This window comes from Xylocopa sonorina, chromosome 1, assembly GCF_050948175.1.
Source record: "Xylocopa sonorina isolate GNS202 chromosome 1, iyXylSono1_principal, whole genome shotgun sequence".
Classification (NCBI taxonomy): Eukaryota; Metazoa; Arthropoda; class Insecta; order Hymenoptera; family Apidae; genus Xylocopa; species Xylocopa sonorina.
The window spans coordinates 6,174,493-6,193,965 of NC_135193.1; the positions used below are offsets into that span (position 1 = coordinate 6,174,493).

General features: G+C 42.6%; 1 protein-coding gene across 5 annotated transcripts in view; it reads right to left on the reverse strand.

Moving 5' to 3' along the window:
* Positions 1 to 3,219: 3,219 nt before the first annotated feature.
* The window catches only part of Fas1 (fasciclin 1 Fas1 domain-containing), a 230,481-nt gene continuing 214,227 nt past the window's right edge, over positions 3,220 to 19,473 (reverse strand). For 2 of the 5 annotated variants that reach the window (XM_076910272.1, XM_076910264.1), the window contains 7 exons: positions 15,579 to 15,821; positions 15,188 to 15,202; positions 10,858 to 11,072; positions 9,278 to 9,440; positions 9,038 to 9,182; positions 8,669 to 8,710; positions 3,220 to 4,095 (listed from right to left, as the gene is read on the reverse strand). In XM_076910272.1, coding sequence (XP_076766387.1) covers positions 3,902 to 4,095; positions 8,669 to 8,710; positions 9,038 to 9,182; positions 9,278 to 9,440; positions 10,858 to 11,072; positions 15,188 to 15,202; positions 15,579 to 15,821 — 1,017 coding nt within the window. In that variant the 3' untranslated portion in view covers positions 3,220 to 3,901. The remainder of the gene's footprint in view (positions 4,096 to 8,668; positions 8,711 to 9,037; positions 9,183 to 9,277; positions 9,441 to 10,857; positions 11,073 to 15,187; positions 15,203 to 15,578; positions 15,822 to 19,473) is intronic. The other 3 variants (XM_076910293.1, XM_076910284.1, XM_076910278.1) reach the window with 2 other exon arrangements.

The following is a 19,473-nucleotide window of genomic DNA, read 5'->3' on the forward strand; positions in this document are numbered from 1 at the left end:
ACAGTATCGCGGGTACCGTTTAAAAGAAACGTCGAAAGGAACACAAGGGAACGGTCGGATATGCTGTTCTCTTAAACGTGACACTTCCGCGGAGAGTTCCGTGTGACGGCCATTTCGAGATCCGAAATATCGCCCCTCGCATTCCCATTCACACCATTCACAAGTTTTCACAACCCAGACACAGCTGTGAATATGCGATTCGTTTCGGCGTACGCTTGAACAAGCTGAATATTTAAGACACATCTACACGAAGAAATAGAGTCTCGCTATTTTTTTTCGTTTTTTTTCTTTTTCACCTTTTTAATCTTAGTTCTCTCATCTAACGAACAAACAGTGTTTATTAGAGTTTATGTATATTTATATAGGTAATAATAATTAATAATAATAATAATTCATAATATCAATTCATCCCAACAACAAGTTTTAAGGTATCATTTGATAGTATTTTTGTTTTTCTTTTCGCTCTCAGTTCCTTCCCGTCTTTCTCGCTTCAAATCGTACTTTCTTCCTCGTCAATATATCTCTGTTTATCATATATTTATATATATTTATTTACTTCTTTTATATATATGTATAGATTGATATTAACACGTATAACATCGAATTTTTTTTCTATTAATCCCGTTTTCTTTAATCCGTTTCGTGGAAAAAAAATTGCGATAGCTGAATGAATCGTTAATTACAAGTCTTCTTTCTACTCTGTACTTTTCTTTCTTTTCTCACATTTCCTCTTTTCGCTAATGCGCGTGAAACAGCCGGAAGCTCGTCCCTTCTTCCTTGGTTTCGGCGTTTCGATTACTGAACAACCCCTTTCCCGCCTCTTTCCTCCCTTTATCGCGACGCTTGTTTCAGCGGCGAAACGAAATTTCTAGGCGTCCCTTTGCTCTCTACTTAGATTCTTCCCTCTTCTATCTGGTCTCTAGTGTTTCTCACAGGTTCTGTCTGTTCCCCGTTGTAACGGACGCGCGCAATATATTTTTTCATTTGCAATTAATTTCACACACATAGCTAAGCTTTTACTAATCGTGGAATGAAACTGTGTTGTGTCGTTTGTTCGTAACTTTCCGGTTTTGCTCCTTGGTTTTTGGAATTGCAGCGGTTACAGTTTAACCCTCCGCCATCTTGGTGAACGGACATACCAACATTATATTTTGTACCGATTGCGTGTAAAGTGTAAAGTATCGGAGGTCTCGCGAATCAAGTAATTTATATAATTCGATATCGAATAAAAGGGAAGTCGAGTAAGATAGGGAAAAGGTTAAATTGAACCACGTTCTATAGTCGAAACGAAATACGAACCCGGCAGTAATCCCGATGGCAACCCTATTGCGATTGTGATGCATTGACACAGGTGATCTAATATAATATATATATAGATATAGATATATTATATATAGCACTGTACAGTCGATAAAAAAAAGCTTCTGAATGAGTATTTTACGTGTTGCACAGTCTGCTCGAGCGAATTCTCGCGTTGAACGAAGAAATTAAAGGATAGAAGCATCCATTACCACGTACAGTTCCTTGTGTTCGTACTGCCGCGATATTCTCGATGCGGTCTCGTAAGATTTAACGATTGCAAATTATGTATATCGATATGTTTGGTATATCTGTATACTCGTACTCACGAAAAATACATCTTTCGTATCAACGCATGCGTCGCGTTCTTCGGTTTCAATTCACACTTCGAACCATGTAGAAAGGAAGAGTTGTCGAATCTATTTGTAGTTTTATAATTTGAAGAAGAACGGTGTTTCCAAGCATTCAGGTCCACGAACAAAGATTAGACGCGCGTTCGAAACACGAGCAACGTATCGAGGCGAGGAACGCGTCACCTTTAGTTTCCTTTGGAGCGCAATCGCTCGCTCGAACACTCTGAACAACATCGGAATGTGATCAAGTCACTTCTACTGGGTAAAGCTTACGCTTTTTTCAACGATAATTGTACAAAAACTCGTTCGCAAGCACATTCGGCCTGCGATGACACAGGTGGCAGTATTATCAGTAAGTAGACAGTGTAATACGATATGATACAGAGAGCAAGTGTAATTGGAAATCACATGTACGGCGCTAAATCACGCGTCGAGTGACAACGACGCCTCTTCGTTATCGTTTTACTCGCGAGGATTGATTTTATTTTATCCGTGTTGCCAAACCGCTCGAAAGTTTGGAATGTACCATACTTTTCGTTGAGTACAAATAAATCTGTTACTGGTAGGATTAGATGTTTATAACTACTCTGCTATGTAAACGAAGTTGCGCTTACTATCGATACCAAAAGTTGCAATTGATAACAATTAAAAGTGAACGTGAAAAAATTAGTCGCTTAAACGCCAAAATTTAATTCTACAGTCAGACTACGATACATTTATCGTGTAATTTATATTCCAGCCTTAAATTATGCTCGTGTAATACTGTATAAGTACAATATTTCAAACGAAACAGTGGTACGTGCGTAAGAAAACTTGTTTCATACGAATAGAAAAGAATGGTCCAAACTTTCAATCGGAAACGCGGCGCAACGCGGTCTTTCGACAGAGTACTCAGCGTAGCGACAAGATGGCGGCTCGTGTGCCTCGCCGCGTGATCCCCACGCCAACGGAAATGACGCTTCACACATACATACACACAGAACTATTGCGCATCATTGTCAATGAAATCGAAGTACCATAATTAGGCGATACGTTAGTTGTACGAAAAGTGTTTACGGCCTGAATGTCGACGGCGTTCGATCTGAACCGACGTGGATGCGGGACATCACGCTGTGCATCGTGTTGCATCTGCGTTTCTGTATCGAGTATGATCGAAGTGAGAACGACACGGATTCACGTCGAGTGAATCTGTCTGCCTGATCGTAATCCTAGGTCGTTCAGAAAAGAATAACGCCGGCGTGGTAACTCAGCCCAACATATACTTACACGTAAAACCGAGTATCTAAGCTCGAACCGAGGAAAAGAAAGTGTGTTCTCCTCTGTGGTCAGCGTAACGAAAAAATCGAACAGACCCTCGTTGCCCTTGTACTTGAAGGAGGTACCTCGGAAATCTCTGTTCTACCTCCGAGCTCCTCTCCCGTCCGTAAAGCTTATCTAAGTTATCGGTTGGTACGGTTGATTACTCATTTGGTACGATCAATGGCGCTTTTAACTCGCGAAAGGTCGTCCCGTTCGCGTGCTCCTGCGAGTGTCGCGAATTGTCCACTTTCCCGCGAACCGTCCAGCCCCTCGAACTCTCCATCGTGGACGTCGCGGGGCGTACACGAACACGCGAGAGACGTCTGACTGGTTCCTATCGATACGATAAAACTTCAAATCAAGAGAATCTCTATCGTTACGTAATAACACCTGCTCGTTCGTAGCGAACCCATTACTGACGACGATAATTCGACTTTGAAACCGCTAAATAGTACGCTCCCCGTTTTTTAAGCTTCGACGACGTAAGTCACCGATCGTTCGGCTCTTGTCTGATCGAGACGGAACCCGCTTAAACGTCCCCTTGAGGATCAGCCCAAGAGCCTCGACCTGGAGTCGCATCGTTCAGGATCGTCCCCGATTCATCGACCGTGCCTCGATTTCTTCTCTCGCGGAACGTATTTTAATTAGTGGGAGGAGGGGAGGGTTGGGGCGGGGGATGGGAGATTTTATTTTCGTGTTTTATTAAGGGGCAGGCGAAAGCAAAAGAGCCTCGAACACAGTTTTACGCAACGTCAGCGCGGAGATCGCGAAACAATCCGGGAACTGTCACAGTCGGTACGCGGGCAAAACGATCGTCCAAGACGACTAGCTTCGACGATGATATCCGCGGATCTCGCGCACTACGCTCCCCTGGACGAGGACGATCGGAGACGGTCCCGAAATAAATTCCTAGGTGCACCTATTTTGACAAAACTCGAAGTGATTCTTCCTTAAAGCAGCCACTTGGCCACCAGGATCATGATTAAATGCGGTGCCAGGCTGGTGAGGGACGCGGCACCACCGGTCACCGTCACGTCGCTGTCCTTCATGAACACCGCGTCCATCACGTGGATGATGCCGTTAGTACACTCGACGTCCGGACGGAACACCCGGATCCAGTTGCCCTCCCACTCGATCTGGTAATCTGTAAAGAGAAACAGATACGGGATCGATAAATCGTGTCGGTGATTGCGGTCGCTCGCTCTGGGACGGCTAATTGATTAGATGAACGAAGCGAGTTGCGATGTTTGCAGCGATAGACAGTTTCCAGTGAGAGCGTTCACTTTTCGAGCATGGAATCGGGTGACACTAGGTTGCGCTTGAACATCGAGTTCTGAGTCTACGAAACACAAAGGCGCAAAATGCATGTAGCAAATATTCTTCTTTCGTTTCTTTTATTCCGTTCCGAGTGCTACTCAGTTTGACCAATCGTTGATCGAACAAGGCAGTCTTTGCGATATCGAAAAATTATGTCGCGAACAGCAGGAGTCAATTTGAGAAAGCTTGAACATCGAATGCGCATCGAGATGTACAAATTTTGCGACATGTTCAACGAAAGCTGGTTTCCCTTAGGAAAACGGTTCGAAAACAATTTTTAATTGCATTTCGAATGCAAGACGTGGAAGTAACTTTCTCAAAGTTCATGAAATCTACGATTGCCCGATTAAAAATTGCAGTATCAAGTTATCAAAGGAAACAGAGAAGAATTTAATTTAAAAGACTGGAAAGGAGAAGACAAGCGCCTTAAGAAATAAGATAACCAGGTTAATCGTTCCCTTCTTTTCCTAGTCAGCAGTTATTGAATTTTTTACTCTCTCCCTCTAGAATAGAAGTATCTTTTACGTGCAATTTTACGCTCGCGATTGTTTCATCCAATTCAATTATCCTCTCGCTCCTCTGTTTATTTAACTATATCAGATTGCCTCGGAAGTCGTATTTTTCACATTATACCCAGTTACTTGTGCAGCGTACCAACCAATGCAAATAACTAATTCACTGTTTATACAAGAATATCGCTGGAGAAAATTCTGGATCAATGAAAGTTCTCTGGGAGGTCACAATCATTTTAAAAAGTTGCTTTAACGACATTTAATACCATTTTCAGCGTCTGTAATTGTGAGACGTCCAGGTTACGTCCAAAATAGGAAGAGAAATAGACGAAAAATATTGATTTTTTGCAATTCAAGAAATTAAAATGAGTAAATACCGTTTATTTGCTAACACGTTTGAAACAGTGCCAACGATGGCTCGAACCGTCACAGTAGATCGTGGCGAGTTTAGTCAGACGCAAGGTATTTACTCAAAACTGACTATTTGCTTTCTTTAATTAATTGTTAGTACAATTTAATGTATAAGTGTGTCACGCGTTGTTAACGGATTAAGAATGTTTTTTAATATTTGCACAAAAACCAGCATTGTTTATAATTTAAGACGATATTAAAAGATATTACCGCGCGTTCGTTGTTCTTTCCTATTTTCTTTATTTATGCTCATCGGTTGGCAATTATAAAATAGCAACATTCGCTGCGACTGGAAACCGCTTTGGCAATTCGCAATTCGTGGTCGAGTGCGAATGACCGGGCGAGCACGTAGCAATTAGCACCAGTGGTAATCAAGGAATTTGCATTTAAATGGTGGTCGAAAGGTGCATAATAAATCGTCTTGCGGTCTCTGCCCATAATTGTGCACGTTCTTCGTCGGTCTCCGTTCACCGAGAATGGCCGGAAGCCACGAAATTACGGCGTATCGAAACATAATTGCATTCCGATGGCTCCCTTTTTTATGATTCCACGTTACACTACCGAATGTCTCCTTTACGTACGGCAATGGTGTACGACGTTCAAATTATTTAAAATATACCATATTTACGTAGATTATTCGATACTTTTAATAGCTATCGCGGCTATTATTATAAATATTTAGAAGAAAAATTCATCACTTATTTATTTGTCTGCTCCTATTTCTATCTCGTGAAACGATAAAATTACGAAAAATTTATTTTCTTCGATAATTCACTTCTTCCTTCGTTTCTACTTTTAATCGTATGTGTGCGTGTATATACGAAAAAGATATTGTTTTGTATTCTTACTATAATGGCTCGTTATGGAAATTCTTTCAGATAAAGCTTCATGTACTTTAAAGCGCGACGTAGCACAGAAGGTGTGCCACAGAAATCAGTGTAAATTAAAACAGCAGAGATAACCATAGTCACGGAGAATTTACAGGTGCCTATATCATTCTGTTTCGCGTCCGTCTCGTCGATTCATCGTTGCAAAAAAGGAAATACCAGCCAATATATCTCGTGCGGAAGCGTTCGTATCTATCCGTGTCCACAATTTTTTCCACCTTCTCGTCGTATTTTCCCGTACGAAATAGACATAATACAAATTTACGCGCGAGCTGATATCCTTCCGGTTCGAATAGCACGACAAGTATGCAGCGGTGTAACGAATGGCGACGATAATTTTGCCTGCTTTCTTGGCACCTTTTGCGTTCGTTTTGGTTCTTCAGCGATAACGAAAACAAGTAACGAATATTTTCAACGTTCAAACATTCATATCAATCGATAATTTTTTATTGCACCAACTGGATAAGCGATATTCTCACCAAGTAAATGAAAGAAAAAGTATTCTCTATAATTTTACACAGCAAAAATTGTAATTCATACCTACGTCAAAGATATGTCGCATATTTCTACCGTTGTATATTTGTTCTTTACTCGTTTATGTACCTTCCATGATGGAAACACGGTATTTGCTTTTTTTTAAGGGTGTAACAAACAAGTAAATATACATAAAAATCAACAGACATGTACACGAACATTTATAAACGATAGTCAGATATATTTTGCAGAAGAACGACGACGATGAGCACGACAGCTTCGCCATACTTAATTGCGTTTACACGGTGAAACTATTTAGTCCTGCGTTTTACTCTAACAAGCTTTAATCAACCCGTTCAAGCGACAACAAGCAGCATGTAACGACGTGTGCCGGTCATTTTCTTGTAAAGTCGTAAAAACGTACTCACCATGCAATTGTTCAATTAATTAAGTGTACGGTACACGTTGGAATCTGTAAAACTGAGGACGTTAATCGCCACTGATGTGGACTCGACGGAACGAATTTACCATTGACAAATGGTCACGCGACGAGAACGCGAGGAAATTGAAACTAATCGAGCATCCAACGTGTGACAAGTTCAAAATTAACTTAGATTCCATTTAACTCTAAATTCTCGTCCATTTGAATTTAACACGCGTCTAATTTTGTATCAATCCTATGCGATATATCGATGTAAACGTGGCATTAGTGCAAGATAGTTTATCATTTCGAGAGATTCAGCTTCAACTTTACCCCACTGAAAACTGAAAGTAAAGAAAGCCAAAAAGATAAAAGAAAGACAGCTGCGTCTACGTCGATTGACAAATCGATTCTTCTTAAAGGAAAAAGTAAAATAAATTTCGTTCATCGTGCACGCGTACGCTGAAGAAGCAAACAGTGAATGTAACTGCAAAGTGAGGCGCGATCTACGTAGTCTGAGAACAGAAAAGCATTCCTTTCAAGCACTGAGGCTGCATGAGACGCGCGTTAACTTGATCGGATTCGAACGCAGTCGCAATGAAAATGATAGAGAAGTGTTGTTTCAACAGTGCGAACGAGGACACGTGATCAAACGATTCTCATACACACCGACCTCGTGTCAAATTTTGTTTCAGACAAAAATCGTTTCGTGTGTTCTTTTGTAAAATGTGTGATCGTAACAGAGTGTAAATGTTCTTCACTGGGAACATTGAACGTGTACGTTATATCGAGATCCTCAACCACAAAATATATTACACGACAAAAGATTGAAATTAACAGACACGTTCGTGGAGGACGGATCATCAGACACGTTTGACAGAACATCCGAACGTCGTACATTAAAAAAATATAGCTAACAAATCCAATCCGTTAATTATCGTTAATAGAACTGTTGCTTACCCCTGCTACGACACCACCAATCGTTTTCGATCCGAGAAATCTAATTTTTCCGTACAAATATTACGTACAATACGAGCAAGAAGTTGGAGTTTAACGCGTGTGTACTCTCGTTTCCGTTTTATGTTAAGGCAAGTCTGTGCAACTGCAGTTTGCGCGGGCTCTGGCAAACTTCCCTACTTTGCGCAGGTGTTCCTTGATAGGACAATCTGTGTAGCCAGAAGTTACACGTCTCGTACAGGTTGGAAAATCGTTCGGAAATAGGGTGCGATACGTAGAAACGTGTAAGGATTGGATATCCGTGGTAACATCTAAGAAATCTTGATTAGTTATTGAAATTAGCGACAGATTCGAGACCAACCGTATCGTATTGAAATTCTGTTAGCCTTGAAACGCTCGAAACTGTATTAATTACAAGACCAGACACTGGAATGATTTATATCGACATTCTTCACTCACGTGGACGGCAATTGCACAGGCTTGAGCGAGAAGGGTTTGATCGTTTAAAAAATGACGAATTTTTTGAACGAAGGAGGAGAGGAAGAGAGCCGGTGGCTCGTGAAATTAGCGGAAGCCGTAGCAGGGTTAAGAGTACACGCGTCGAGTGTACGCGCTTTGAACACCGTGCGTGAAAGTGCGCAGAACCCTCGCGAGAGATTGACAATGTGCGAAGAGCTCGTACTGGTGGAAGCACGTGTCGTCGCTCATCGGCGACGTCTAAACATTGAACTCACTCACCGAAAGTTTCTGGTCGGATCGCGTTTTCGTCGTACTTGTCATCTAAACGTAACGAAATAGCACCAGGTTTGAGAATGAACAGACAGACAGCTCCGTCGAACAGAGCAGTACGCATAACGCGACACTTTCCTTTCTCTATCTGTGTTCCGCGAGACGAGAGTTAACAGCAACAAACGAACCAGAAAAAAAAGAAGAAAAAAAAAAAAGAAAGGAAAGAAAAAGGAATGCGATACACCCGGACGCAATTACGTTCAAATACTAGGCAATACTTGGAAACAAACGTTGAGTGTATCTGAGAATATCTGGGTAATTGCAAGGGTGCTTATATGCGAACGATTGCTCGAACAGTATGAAATAGTTTCTACTCACTTTCGCCCTGCTCTCTGAAACGAAGCTTCAGGCTGTCTCTGGCTGCGGGTAGAACGATGGTGTCGTTGCGCTTCATCTCCTTCAGCTTGGCCATCGTGTATGCTTCGTCCGCGATCACGAGGTGCCGTTCCAAGATTTGTTTCGTCTGAAATCAGATTATAATCAGATAATTTCTAAGAAAAAAGAACAAAATCCAACAAACGTGTCACTTCTAATTTATCCATCCGTACAAGTACTTACGTGATAGCTGTACTCGGGCATGAAGATTTTCTTAGAGGCAGACGGCAAACGGATCATCGCCATGTTCCAAGCAGCGTTCTGCGGGGCGAAATAGGTGAAGCGCTTGGTCGTGTCGTTCAATTGATCGTTGAATCTGTGTCGCTGTCCGAGGATGTAGGTGGAACTGAAAGAGAGGGGACGAAGAAAGTTGAGACATTCGCCAAATGGTTCGCCAAGCGATGAGAGGGATGTTTCTCGTTCCGTTGGACGCCATCGAAACGGTTTCTAAACCGGAAGCCGAGCAACGGGTGGTAAAAGGGTGGGACGCGGTTGCGAACAAATCGAGGCTATAGAGTGGATCTTGATATTCGTGAACGCACGGCAATGACGTACAGGCACTGCGGGGAAGTACCACTATCGATGGGTTCCAGGCTGGATATCGCGGTGCCGGGTGATGGAATGCTGACATCGCCATCCATCGACCGCGTCGAATAACGATAGCTATCGTATGAAGGGGCTAATGGCATTAAAGCCAGCGTATAACCGGCCGTTTCCTAGAGTCGATCCCCCGTAACAAGATGCGATACTTGCTGGTCCGAACCGGCGTCCATCATGCGACGTCGTTTACCAGAAATATATCGCCTGCTAATAAATTTGTATCGCAGCCTCTGTTGGCCGTCGTCTGAATAATATATGCACCTCGATACGACGCCAGGCTGGTTTCGCCTGTTACATCGCGCGACATAACGCGTACAGCGTTCAGAGAAAATATTTATGCACGACGAACTGATGATCTCCGTCGAGGGCTGATTATTTTTGGTGAGACTAATTATGTTCGCGTCACATTTTGTGCGCGTATCGAGCGTGTCCTCGTTGCAATTTTTGTTGGATCGAAGCTGCACGATATTCGCGCGAAAAAGTTGAGCTCGAGTTGCATTTTCGATATCGTAATTGTCGTACGATCGCATTCCACGGTCGCGTCGAACTCCTGAAGCTTCCGAGGAATCGCATCGGCTAACAACGCGGTTCGTTTTCGACGGTTTCGGTGCGCGGCACTCGATTTCGATGAAACTTCCGGAAGCGGTGTGGATCAGCGTCGTTTAGCGGGATATATCCACCCGCGAATGTTTAGTCACGGAGGCTCACTCATTTAACGGGGTGTTAGCGTCGCGAAAGTTTATTTATCGGTTATCGGGATATCGTTTAATTGGATTTTCCATTATCGATGCGCTGGTAATTGAAATAACGAGAGAGGAATTAAATCACGATGGATCTGGCTGAGCAATATTCATACGGTTCGTACGCGTGCCTGTTAGCGTTTCGTTAAACCAATCTAGCGGAATGAAAATATATGCTCCGCGCGTGAAAATGAACGTTATCCGCGCGAGGAAGTTACACGCGTACGAGTTCTATATTTTATTCCTTTTATTGGCTAAATGTAAAGCACCATCGAATCATAATTCTAGCTTTGAATGAAGTTATCGGGGCTGTACGATTCGATTTACGCTACCAGCATTTTTCGTTTGTAAGGATCGAACAGTCTGACACCCGTGTATTTAATATCGATCGTTAATTATTAGTTGCAAAATACATGGACTCACTTGAGCAGAGGGTCGGTACGAAGCTTATCCAATACAGTGGTGTACGGAACACCAAGGACTCTGTCGATGATATGGATCAGTCCGTTGGTAGCAGCAATGTCAGCGGTGATCACTGTCGCGTTCACGCCACCACCCTCCACGGTCACTACCTTGTTTCCGCTCGGATCCTGGACTACGTTGAAGTACAACTTCTTCCTCTCCGCTGCCGTGGGCACCTACAAAACAAGTTTTACGTTATAATCGAAGCAACTGTTGCAGCTGCCGTACGCGGCATGCTCGAACGTACAAACAGAGCAACGCGACGCGTGTAGAGGAAGATCAAGGGGAATCATCCGTTTCTTCGAATAACTCGCTGCTCCTTGGAGATTCAGCGGAACGTACGAACTCGGCGAAATAATTTCTAATTAACCAGCAGGTAGCATCAACGCGATTTTATTCGAAGAACGGTCGAAAGCGAGCCACGCGCAAACGAGAACTCGTGCGTATCTAACTGCGAGCTCCGCCGGAAGACGGGTCGGGGGTGGAAAGTTGTGCGCGTTCTCGTACGTCAGACTTTCTTATGGCGAGGACAGAAAGAAGAGAATTGGAAGTAGCGTTAGACGGTTAGCGATAAGTCTTCGTCGTTACGCGTGCATGTACAGATAGACGCCAACGCAGGAGCAACAAGATGGCGTTGCAGTTCAAGGGGGGATTTATGCTTTGAAACAGTTTAGGTTTTCTACTACGTGATACTGTTTTAAGTTACTTCATTCGAAACGACTCGAAGTCTGGTTGGTCTAACTTTGACAGATCCGAACCAGGTTTAATTCGCGTTTCCAAGTCGAAGCCGCCGTTCAAAGTTGAAAATTACGTTCGCAGCGTCGAGGTTCACGAATTTGTTGAAAGTTTCGCGGAAGCGATTGCGGCGAGGCGAAATAGCGGAAAAATCTGAAAACGCGGGACAAAACGAGAGACAAACAGAGAGAAAGAGAGAGCTTAAGGATATCGATTCCTCCTCCGGTTGATCCCGTTCTCATGAATTTTCCTACTTGCGCACTCTTCGCACCGCTGCCTGTTACTTTTCTGATCTTCGGTTGCCACTGCAGATAGACGCATCCGCTGTCGGGACTAGGCGGCTTCAAAGACCGGATCGAATATAAATTCCATGAAAATCCACGGCCACTCTCTGGCACAGAATTTTTCTATAAGCCTCTTTCTCCGCCAGATAACTCGCCCGCCTTTGCTTTTTATTCCTTACCGGGGGATCTATGCATTCTGCGTTCTTCATTTCCCGTTTCATTCGATTTCACCTCTTTTCTGCCACCGCTTCGCCCGATCTAACGCATCAATACGCGATTTCTGCCTCCCCTAATCGAGTTATACGCTCTCGATACGAAACGTTACGCCATCTCCACCTCGTTCCCCTATTTTCTCTCTTTTCCAGCAACCTCACAATGGGCATTCAAATAAAACTCGAACAATACGACGAATCTCATCGATGCTGGTGCCAGAAAGATATCGAGCAACCTTTAAATTCTGGGGGCAAGTGTTCGAAACGAGACGCGCCGCGAAGTCCCCAATTCTGCCCATTATGGCGGACCAACCAAGCACTAACAAGCGGCATTTATCGCGCGAAAACGAACGACGATTCAACAACAGAATCGCCTCGCCCCGCGTCGAATGAATTAATTACGGCACCGCGCGGGTGGCCCCGGTAGAGTGAAAAAAGGAGTCGTTTTATCTCGAACGCGTCGCCCGTTACGAAACAGCGGTGTTTCTCTTCCGCGGCCGTTTTATCGTCTCATCGGGGGTTGGAGCCGCGCGTCATAAAGCAGAAGAGCGGTATAAAACATATCCGCGCGATAAATTGGCGCGAAAACAGGGTCGCTTAATGCAAATCGGTCGACTTCCGCGTATAAAAACCGCACATATTTCGGCTCGGAGCACCGTCGCCCGGCGGATGATTAAAAAACGAAACAAAGCTACATCGCGGATTGTTTTATGGGCTTGTTCATCCCAGCGCAGCCGTTACCCGCTCGTTCGCCTTTTTCCCCGCTCGTTTCACCGAGAATTCTGGTTCTTTCTGCGTTCGCCTTATTTCTGAACAGGAGAGTTTAATTAACTAACGTCTCGTTAAGGTCACGGATAGAACTGTACGGAATTATCCAGGCATTATACCGAGCTAGATGCATCTTCCATGAGTCTTTGAATATCTCGGGCTCGCCAAATGCCTGTCAATTTTGATCCGTGAATGTAATTACGCGAAATCACCGATATAACTAGTTATGCTTGAATGTCCATACTTCAATCACGAAGCGTGCTGATATAGAACCGTTGCCTTTAATTATATCCTCCGCTCGTTCATAAATTAACATTCTACTCGGGCGTGTAAAGGGCTGATTTACGTTTCGCGATCTATCGAGCAGGCGACTAACGACAATTGTGCAAAATGCCGTACGGTACGTAAATCTCAGCTGGATTATTAGATTGGTCCAGTAGATCGAGTGGATAATATCGAGTTTAGAAGGAAACAACGCAGAAAGAAACCGATTTTATTTCAATAAATGAAGGCTGTTTGTTTAACGTTCAAATTGACGGCGATAGAATGACAGCGGATCAGAGAACGGAGTGAAATTTGGAAACAAACCATTCGTCATTGTTTAGTACAAATTTGTAAACCAATGCGTCACTTCATCGCTCAATATTCCGTATTAACTGGAGAAAGATATAATAAATAGTATGGCTTGAATAAATTGGAAGATTAATCTATCAGTTAATAAAATGGACAAGAGGATCTCTGCGAAATGGAAGCCTCGGGAGTACAAATTAATTTACGAACGGATTATGACAAAAGCCGAAACAGACACACTAATATCGAGTCACTAATTGCTGTTTATTAAAGAGTATCGAGCTGTAATGCGTGCGATATTTATTAGCGACGGAACACCTCGGTATGGACTACCAACTGCCTTCGTTTATAACCTATGACGTGCGTTTTAATTGTTGGAAACAACGAGCAGCAAATCATCCTAATCAAGGTTAACGAGATTTTCACGCGAGGTAAAAATTCTCGTACTCGATCCGCCATTATTATTTAACGAATGAACGTGTGGCAATGAAATATTTCTGTTCCTGCTTAATTTATTATCCTTGAAGCGAACCATTTGATGGGAATTTTTTAAAACCTAGAGTTTGCGGTGCAATATCAAAATCGTGGACATATAAAGTGGATAAAATGTAATTGAAAACTGTGAAATCTAAACTCATTGCGATTAATACCCATGCCCTTAAATCGATAGCAATAACCGTGTCACGTGGAAACTTCGCATTACATCTCGAATCGTATTTCTCGCGATATTTTCAATTATTTGTTATAGCGACGGACGCTGGATTTTTCATCCCGGATTTGCAAAACTCTTCTATACGACCCTATAAATTTTTATTTGCAAATACACCTGTAAACAAACAACGAATTCGCAGGCGAACGCACAACGAAAGGAATAAACTCGACCAAATTCATGTAAAAGGAGAAGAGCGTATAAATTTACATGGAAATTATTCTTTTATACGCTATGACCGTGGGCATGCATCATATCAATTAAACGATCCTCGTTTTCTATCTCTTCACCTTTGCATGCTCTGTTTTTATTTCGTTGATAATATATTTTTAGCGTGTTGGTAAGGAATCGCGCAACGCGATTCTGTGAAACAGAGGAATCTCTGAATGAAACACTGGATTCCAGAAGCCTCTGAAAATGTTTCTCCCTTTCACGTTATTTTTCCGGAGATTTTTAATGAAAAATTTCTAAGCGAAGAATCATGGAAATTCCGCGTTATTCATTAATTTTATGAGAGGTCATAAGCTTTGCGTGTATATTTCAAAAGGCGCGATTCTCATAAATATTTTATCGCGTACAAAGACTGTTTTGTGATTCTATAGCTGGTATTATGTTAACTTACTAAGACAGGAAGCAACATTTAAAGCAGCGATAAAAAAACGAACGTAGAAAACTCCAAGTGGAAAGCTCTGTCCATCTTTAACAGAAGTTAACTTAAAATATTTATACATCTTTCGCTTCTCCAACGAAATATTTTAATCGAAACGTTGAAATGATAACGAAATCAAATTGGAAACGTATACAGTCGGTGGTTTCACAGGCAATAAACAGCAACATGCTAAGGAATTTCGTGTCGGTCTTTTAATAGCAACACTTAGACGATCTAAAATTTCCAATCACGTATTCAAATAGATTTGACACTCAGAAATAAATGAAGGCGAGTGAGAAGGAACAGAAATATGCAAAGAGAGTCCACAAACAGAAACACTGAAAGCTATATAAAATGTAATTACCGCGTAGAGTTGCTTCTGCAGTGATGATTTCAATTGGAGAACAGATAACAGAGAAACATCGAATTAATCAATATCCAATATTCGTTGATAATTAAATATCACTTCAAAAACAGACGATATTGTCACTTAAAAAACGTATACGACGAACTCTTTGAACCAGAACCGTTTGAAACAACAGAAAAGTAACGATGGACCTAATACATTCTCTCGTACGATTAATCACAAAAATGATATGAATAATGAAAAACCTTCGATTCGCTGCTGATTGTATTTGAAAGAGAAAATGAACGAATCGTTAGAAATCTTGGAAATTCTTGGATGTTAAAATCTACCCTGACTGATGAACTAAACTGAAATAAGTTATTGAAATTCGTAAGAAAAATTCGCTCACCATATTGACGCTCTTATTCTTGATTCTGTCGAGGGGCAGCAGTTCCTTGACGTAGTGGAGGTTCAGGATTTCCTTGACCCGTTCCTTGTTCTGCAGGATCTTCTGCACGCCTGGCTCTTCGAAGGCGGCGTTGCTCGGTGCGAACAGCGTAACGTCACGCAGGCGGTTTATGGTGTTCATGATCTCACCGCCGTAGTCGCGTATGGTCTCGTAGAATTTGTACACGGGTCCGTCCTTCTTTTCCTGAACGAAGAGAAGAGAGTTCTGTTTATCGATGATAACGAACGCGTGAAAGAGTTCGTTCTACGAGGAGTTGTTAACAAAGAAGAAGGGAAAAAAATTAGACAGAAATGAAACTGGTTAATAAAAACATATACGATTAAAGAGAATGGAGAAACTCGACGCCCTGTACACGCGAGATGTGCGAAGTTTTTGTTTCACTTCAGATTGCAGGTCTTTAATACTTTTCGGATTTTAACTTTCATCCAGTTTCTGGTCGCTCGAAAAACAGGACGAACACGATTAACTTCGCATATTTCGCTGTTCGGTAGTGAGAAATAAAATCATTCGCAAGGGATGCGAGGATAGGTGTTGGAACGCAAAAAACGAAGCTTTTAAGCGAACTCGTGGTACAGGATAATTCGTAGCTCGCGCGTTCCCCTTGAAAATGTAACGGACAGGAAAAAAAGAAGAAGTCGAGCGAGTTGGAGGTATGTTTGCGGAAGTAATAAAGTTGATTAAAAATCACTGGCGATGAAATACCCGAGATACGAGGCGGCGTTTCGAAGACACAATTTCGACCGGATTTATTGAACAGATCCGGTAACAAAATTAATAAACGGTACGTAGGATGATTCACGCGATCGGATCAGGTCGTATCTCTTCTCTTATTCAAGCCGGGAGGAGCGATGGAAAAGAGCTGATTTAATTTTCCCCTGATATACACGCCGCGGCCAGCACAATTGAGAAGGATCCTGTTTCCACGTTTCGTTGGGAATGGACAAAGAAAACGTTGGAATGAGTAATGTCAAATAATGTGATAAAGGACTATCTTTATGTGGACCGCGATCCCTTTGTGGCGAACTTTTCTACTCGCCGGGTGAATTAATGCGCCGCGAAATGTTTTACGGTGCCGTGTTCTAAGAAATTATTTCGTCAGTTCCGCGATATATTTTATGCATTCTTTCCGCGTGGTTATTTTACACGATAAATGTTCGACAACCGAAGAAACTTGGAATTTATTCTTCAATTATCGCGACGTTTATCAAGGACCCGCGTTCTTCTCGACAATACCACCCCAAAACAACGCGCCTTCGTCACTCGATAACCCAATCCGTACCTCCCCTCCGTCCCAAGCCGAGGCATTAGCATAAATTATCAACAGGAGACCAACAGTCGAAACTTGGTCTCGCCTTTTAAATCATTACCCCGACGATACCCCGCGTCGTTGGATCCGATCGTGCTCCTCGGAACAGCGATTTTTCCCGGGTTTCAACGGGCAAAGAGTTACGACCTGTCGCGCATAAATCAGCCGGGGCTACGATCCGGGAAAGCGGCGTTTATGTTCGCGACGCGTCTTTCAACGTCGCGATCAAACAGAGCCGCGTGCGTGTGTGCACGCGACTCGTCGTGCCGGCGAGACGTTAATTCACCAGGGGGACAGGGAGAGATACCCCGTTCGGTGTGTGGATCAAAGTTCCGCTAATTGATCGTCGATTCGCGGGACGGGAAGTCGCGGAACGGAAACGAGCGTCGCGGCCGGCTGCTCGTGACGCTGTCGCGCGGCGTCGATGCACACACCGTTTCCGCGCCCCTTTTACGTACCCCACCCTCTTCTGTCGGCGCGTGGCCGTTCAATTTCAAGGAATGGTTCAGAGGAAACGTGCATCGCCGTGGTAATTAACGGGCCGATGATTGGTTGCTACCGATCCTCCAGCGCTCGTGCCTCGTCTCTCGGTGTCCATCGATCGGATCAACGTACCCCGAGCAGAGAAAATAAAGGGGAGAAGCGGGGAGGAGGTAGTGCAGCGGCTTGCGAAATCGTTCTGTTTCATTTCAGTATCCTCTCCTTCTCTTTACGAGTGGTATTATGTAGGTCTAGTTTCAAAGATGATTGCTTTTGAAATTGGTACAGAGTTATTATTGTTCGAATACAATTGAATTGTTAAATTTATATCATTCATAAACTTTGAAAGAGTAAAGATTCATGAATGCAGAAGGTTTTTGCAAACCACTGTAACGAAGGGTGGCAAAATATGGCTGTTATGTTCTCTTTTTCTTGGTACAGGCTAATTTAGAAAGGATACTTAGATTTTAAGAACGAGATTAGCTCTGCGAATGCAAAAATTAAGGGTCTTATTAAATTCGAGTTTTAACGTCCTTTAGCTAAATGAATCATAGTACTTAAGGGTGGAGTTAGTGGGCATTTTCTCGGTCCATATGCTTCTTATACTCGACTGGCTTAAATGCTTAGTAATTTAGAGCCTCGGTCTGGTATTTAATCCGCTTGGAGGCAAAATTTCGTTGGCCATTATTTACATTAGAATCGATTAACCGTATTTTATACGCGGCGATGTAATTCGTAGTAAGAACGAGTAATCCTCCGCGAATGTATGCATCGAAAGCGCGGGATCAACTTTTTCTTTCCTCGTTCAACGAGCATATTTTTCAAGATAATCCGTCTATCGACGTAATCCACAAAATGAATCTCGTTCACTTTCATCGTTATATGTAACGAGACAATGAAGCGACGTCTCTCGACTCGCTTTAAAATAAGAGGACTCGTTTAATTAGCCTGTACTCTCGTTGCTTCTAATTATTATTATATTTTTCGCGGGCTTCGCGATGTTTCAACCGTTGCAGAGTAACGGAAAGAAGGATTAAACGAAACATTCATAGCGTAAGAGGCAAATAATGACAACGCAGGGTCTTGGGGTAACTAAAGGGGAGAGAGTTTGCTGACCGGACCAGGAATTTGTCGAATCAACATTGGCGAGCAGCGTGGATTTAATTATAATACGGCTCTACATCTAAAAATTACCTACGACGGGAATAAAGAAACAGGGGAACCTATTGCAAACAACCTCGAAACTTAAAAGTGAAATTAGGATAAAGAAAACCAAGAAGTTGGCTCGTCGAAATTAAAACTTTACCAACCGCAGGAAGGACTCTCGTTCTGCTGGTACGAACCGGTTGTTCTTACTAATTAAGCCAGAAAGATGTCGCTCGAGGATTTAGAGAAGAATAAATTAGCCGTACATGTGTCTATGGTGCATGAAAGACTTTTAACTGCAACGTCGGACGACTTTAATTGCGTCGTAGATTAATTTAAGAGAAGCGTAAGTAATTTCACGAAAGAAGTGGAAATCATCTTGGAGAACAGTCCTGTGCCTTAGTATCGAGTTAATTAGAAGATGAAAAAATTGAGAAACGTTCGAAACCCTTTCACTCTTCATTTTAGATTTATTATGATAGAATTTTTAAATTTAGATTGAACTAAACAATGAAAAACTTGAAAAATTAAAAAATGTCCTCTAAATCCTTTCAGCTCTCGATCGTGTCTGTTTCCACGACACCAAACAACGAATCGAGCAGAACGAAAGACCCTGTCCTACTTTCTTTCGTTGGCGATTACGGTTTGGTCGTAATTATTCTACGAAATTACTCGAATCAATCAAGTTGCAGTAAGTACAGTCGGTTAGCAATTCAACAAAAAAAAAAAAAGAAAGAAAAAAATGCGTGAACGTTAGAAGACAAACGACGATCTAATAGTCGGTGCAGTGTCTCGAAATTCCTCCAAGGAATCAACAGCTTGTTCGAGGCTTTCAAGTGCAAGCTGCGTGTACGTCGCTTGAAAACAATGTTTAACGTTGCGCCAGCGTCGCGATAGATTCAG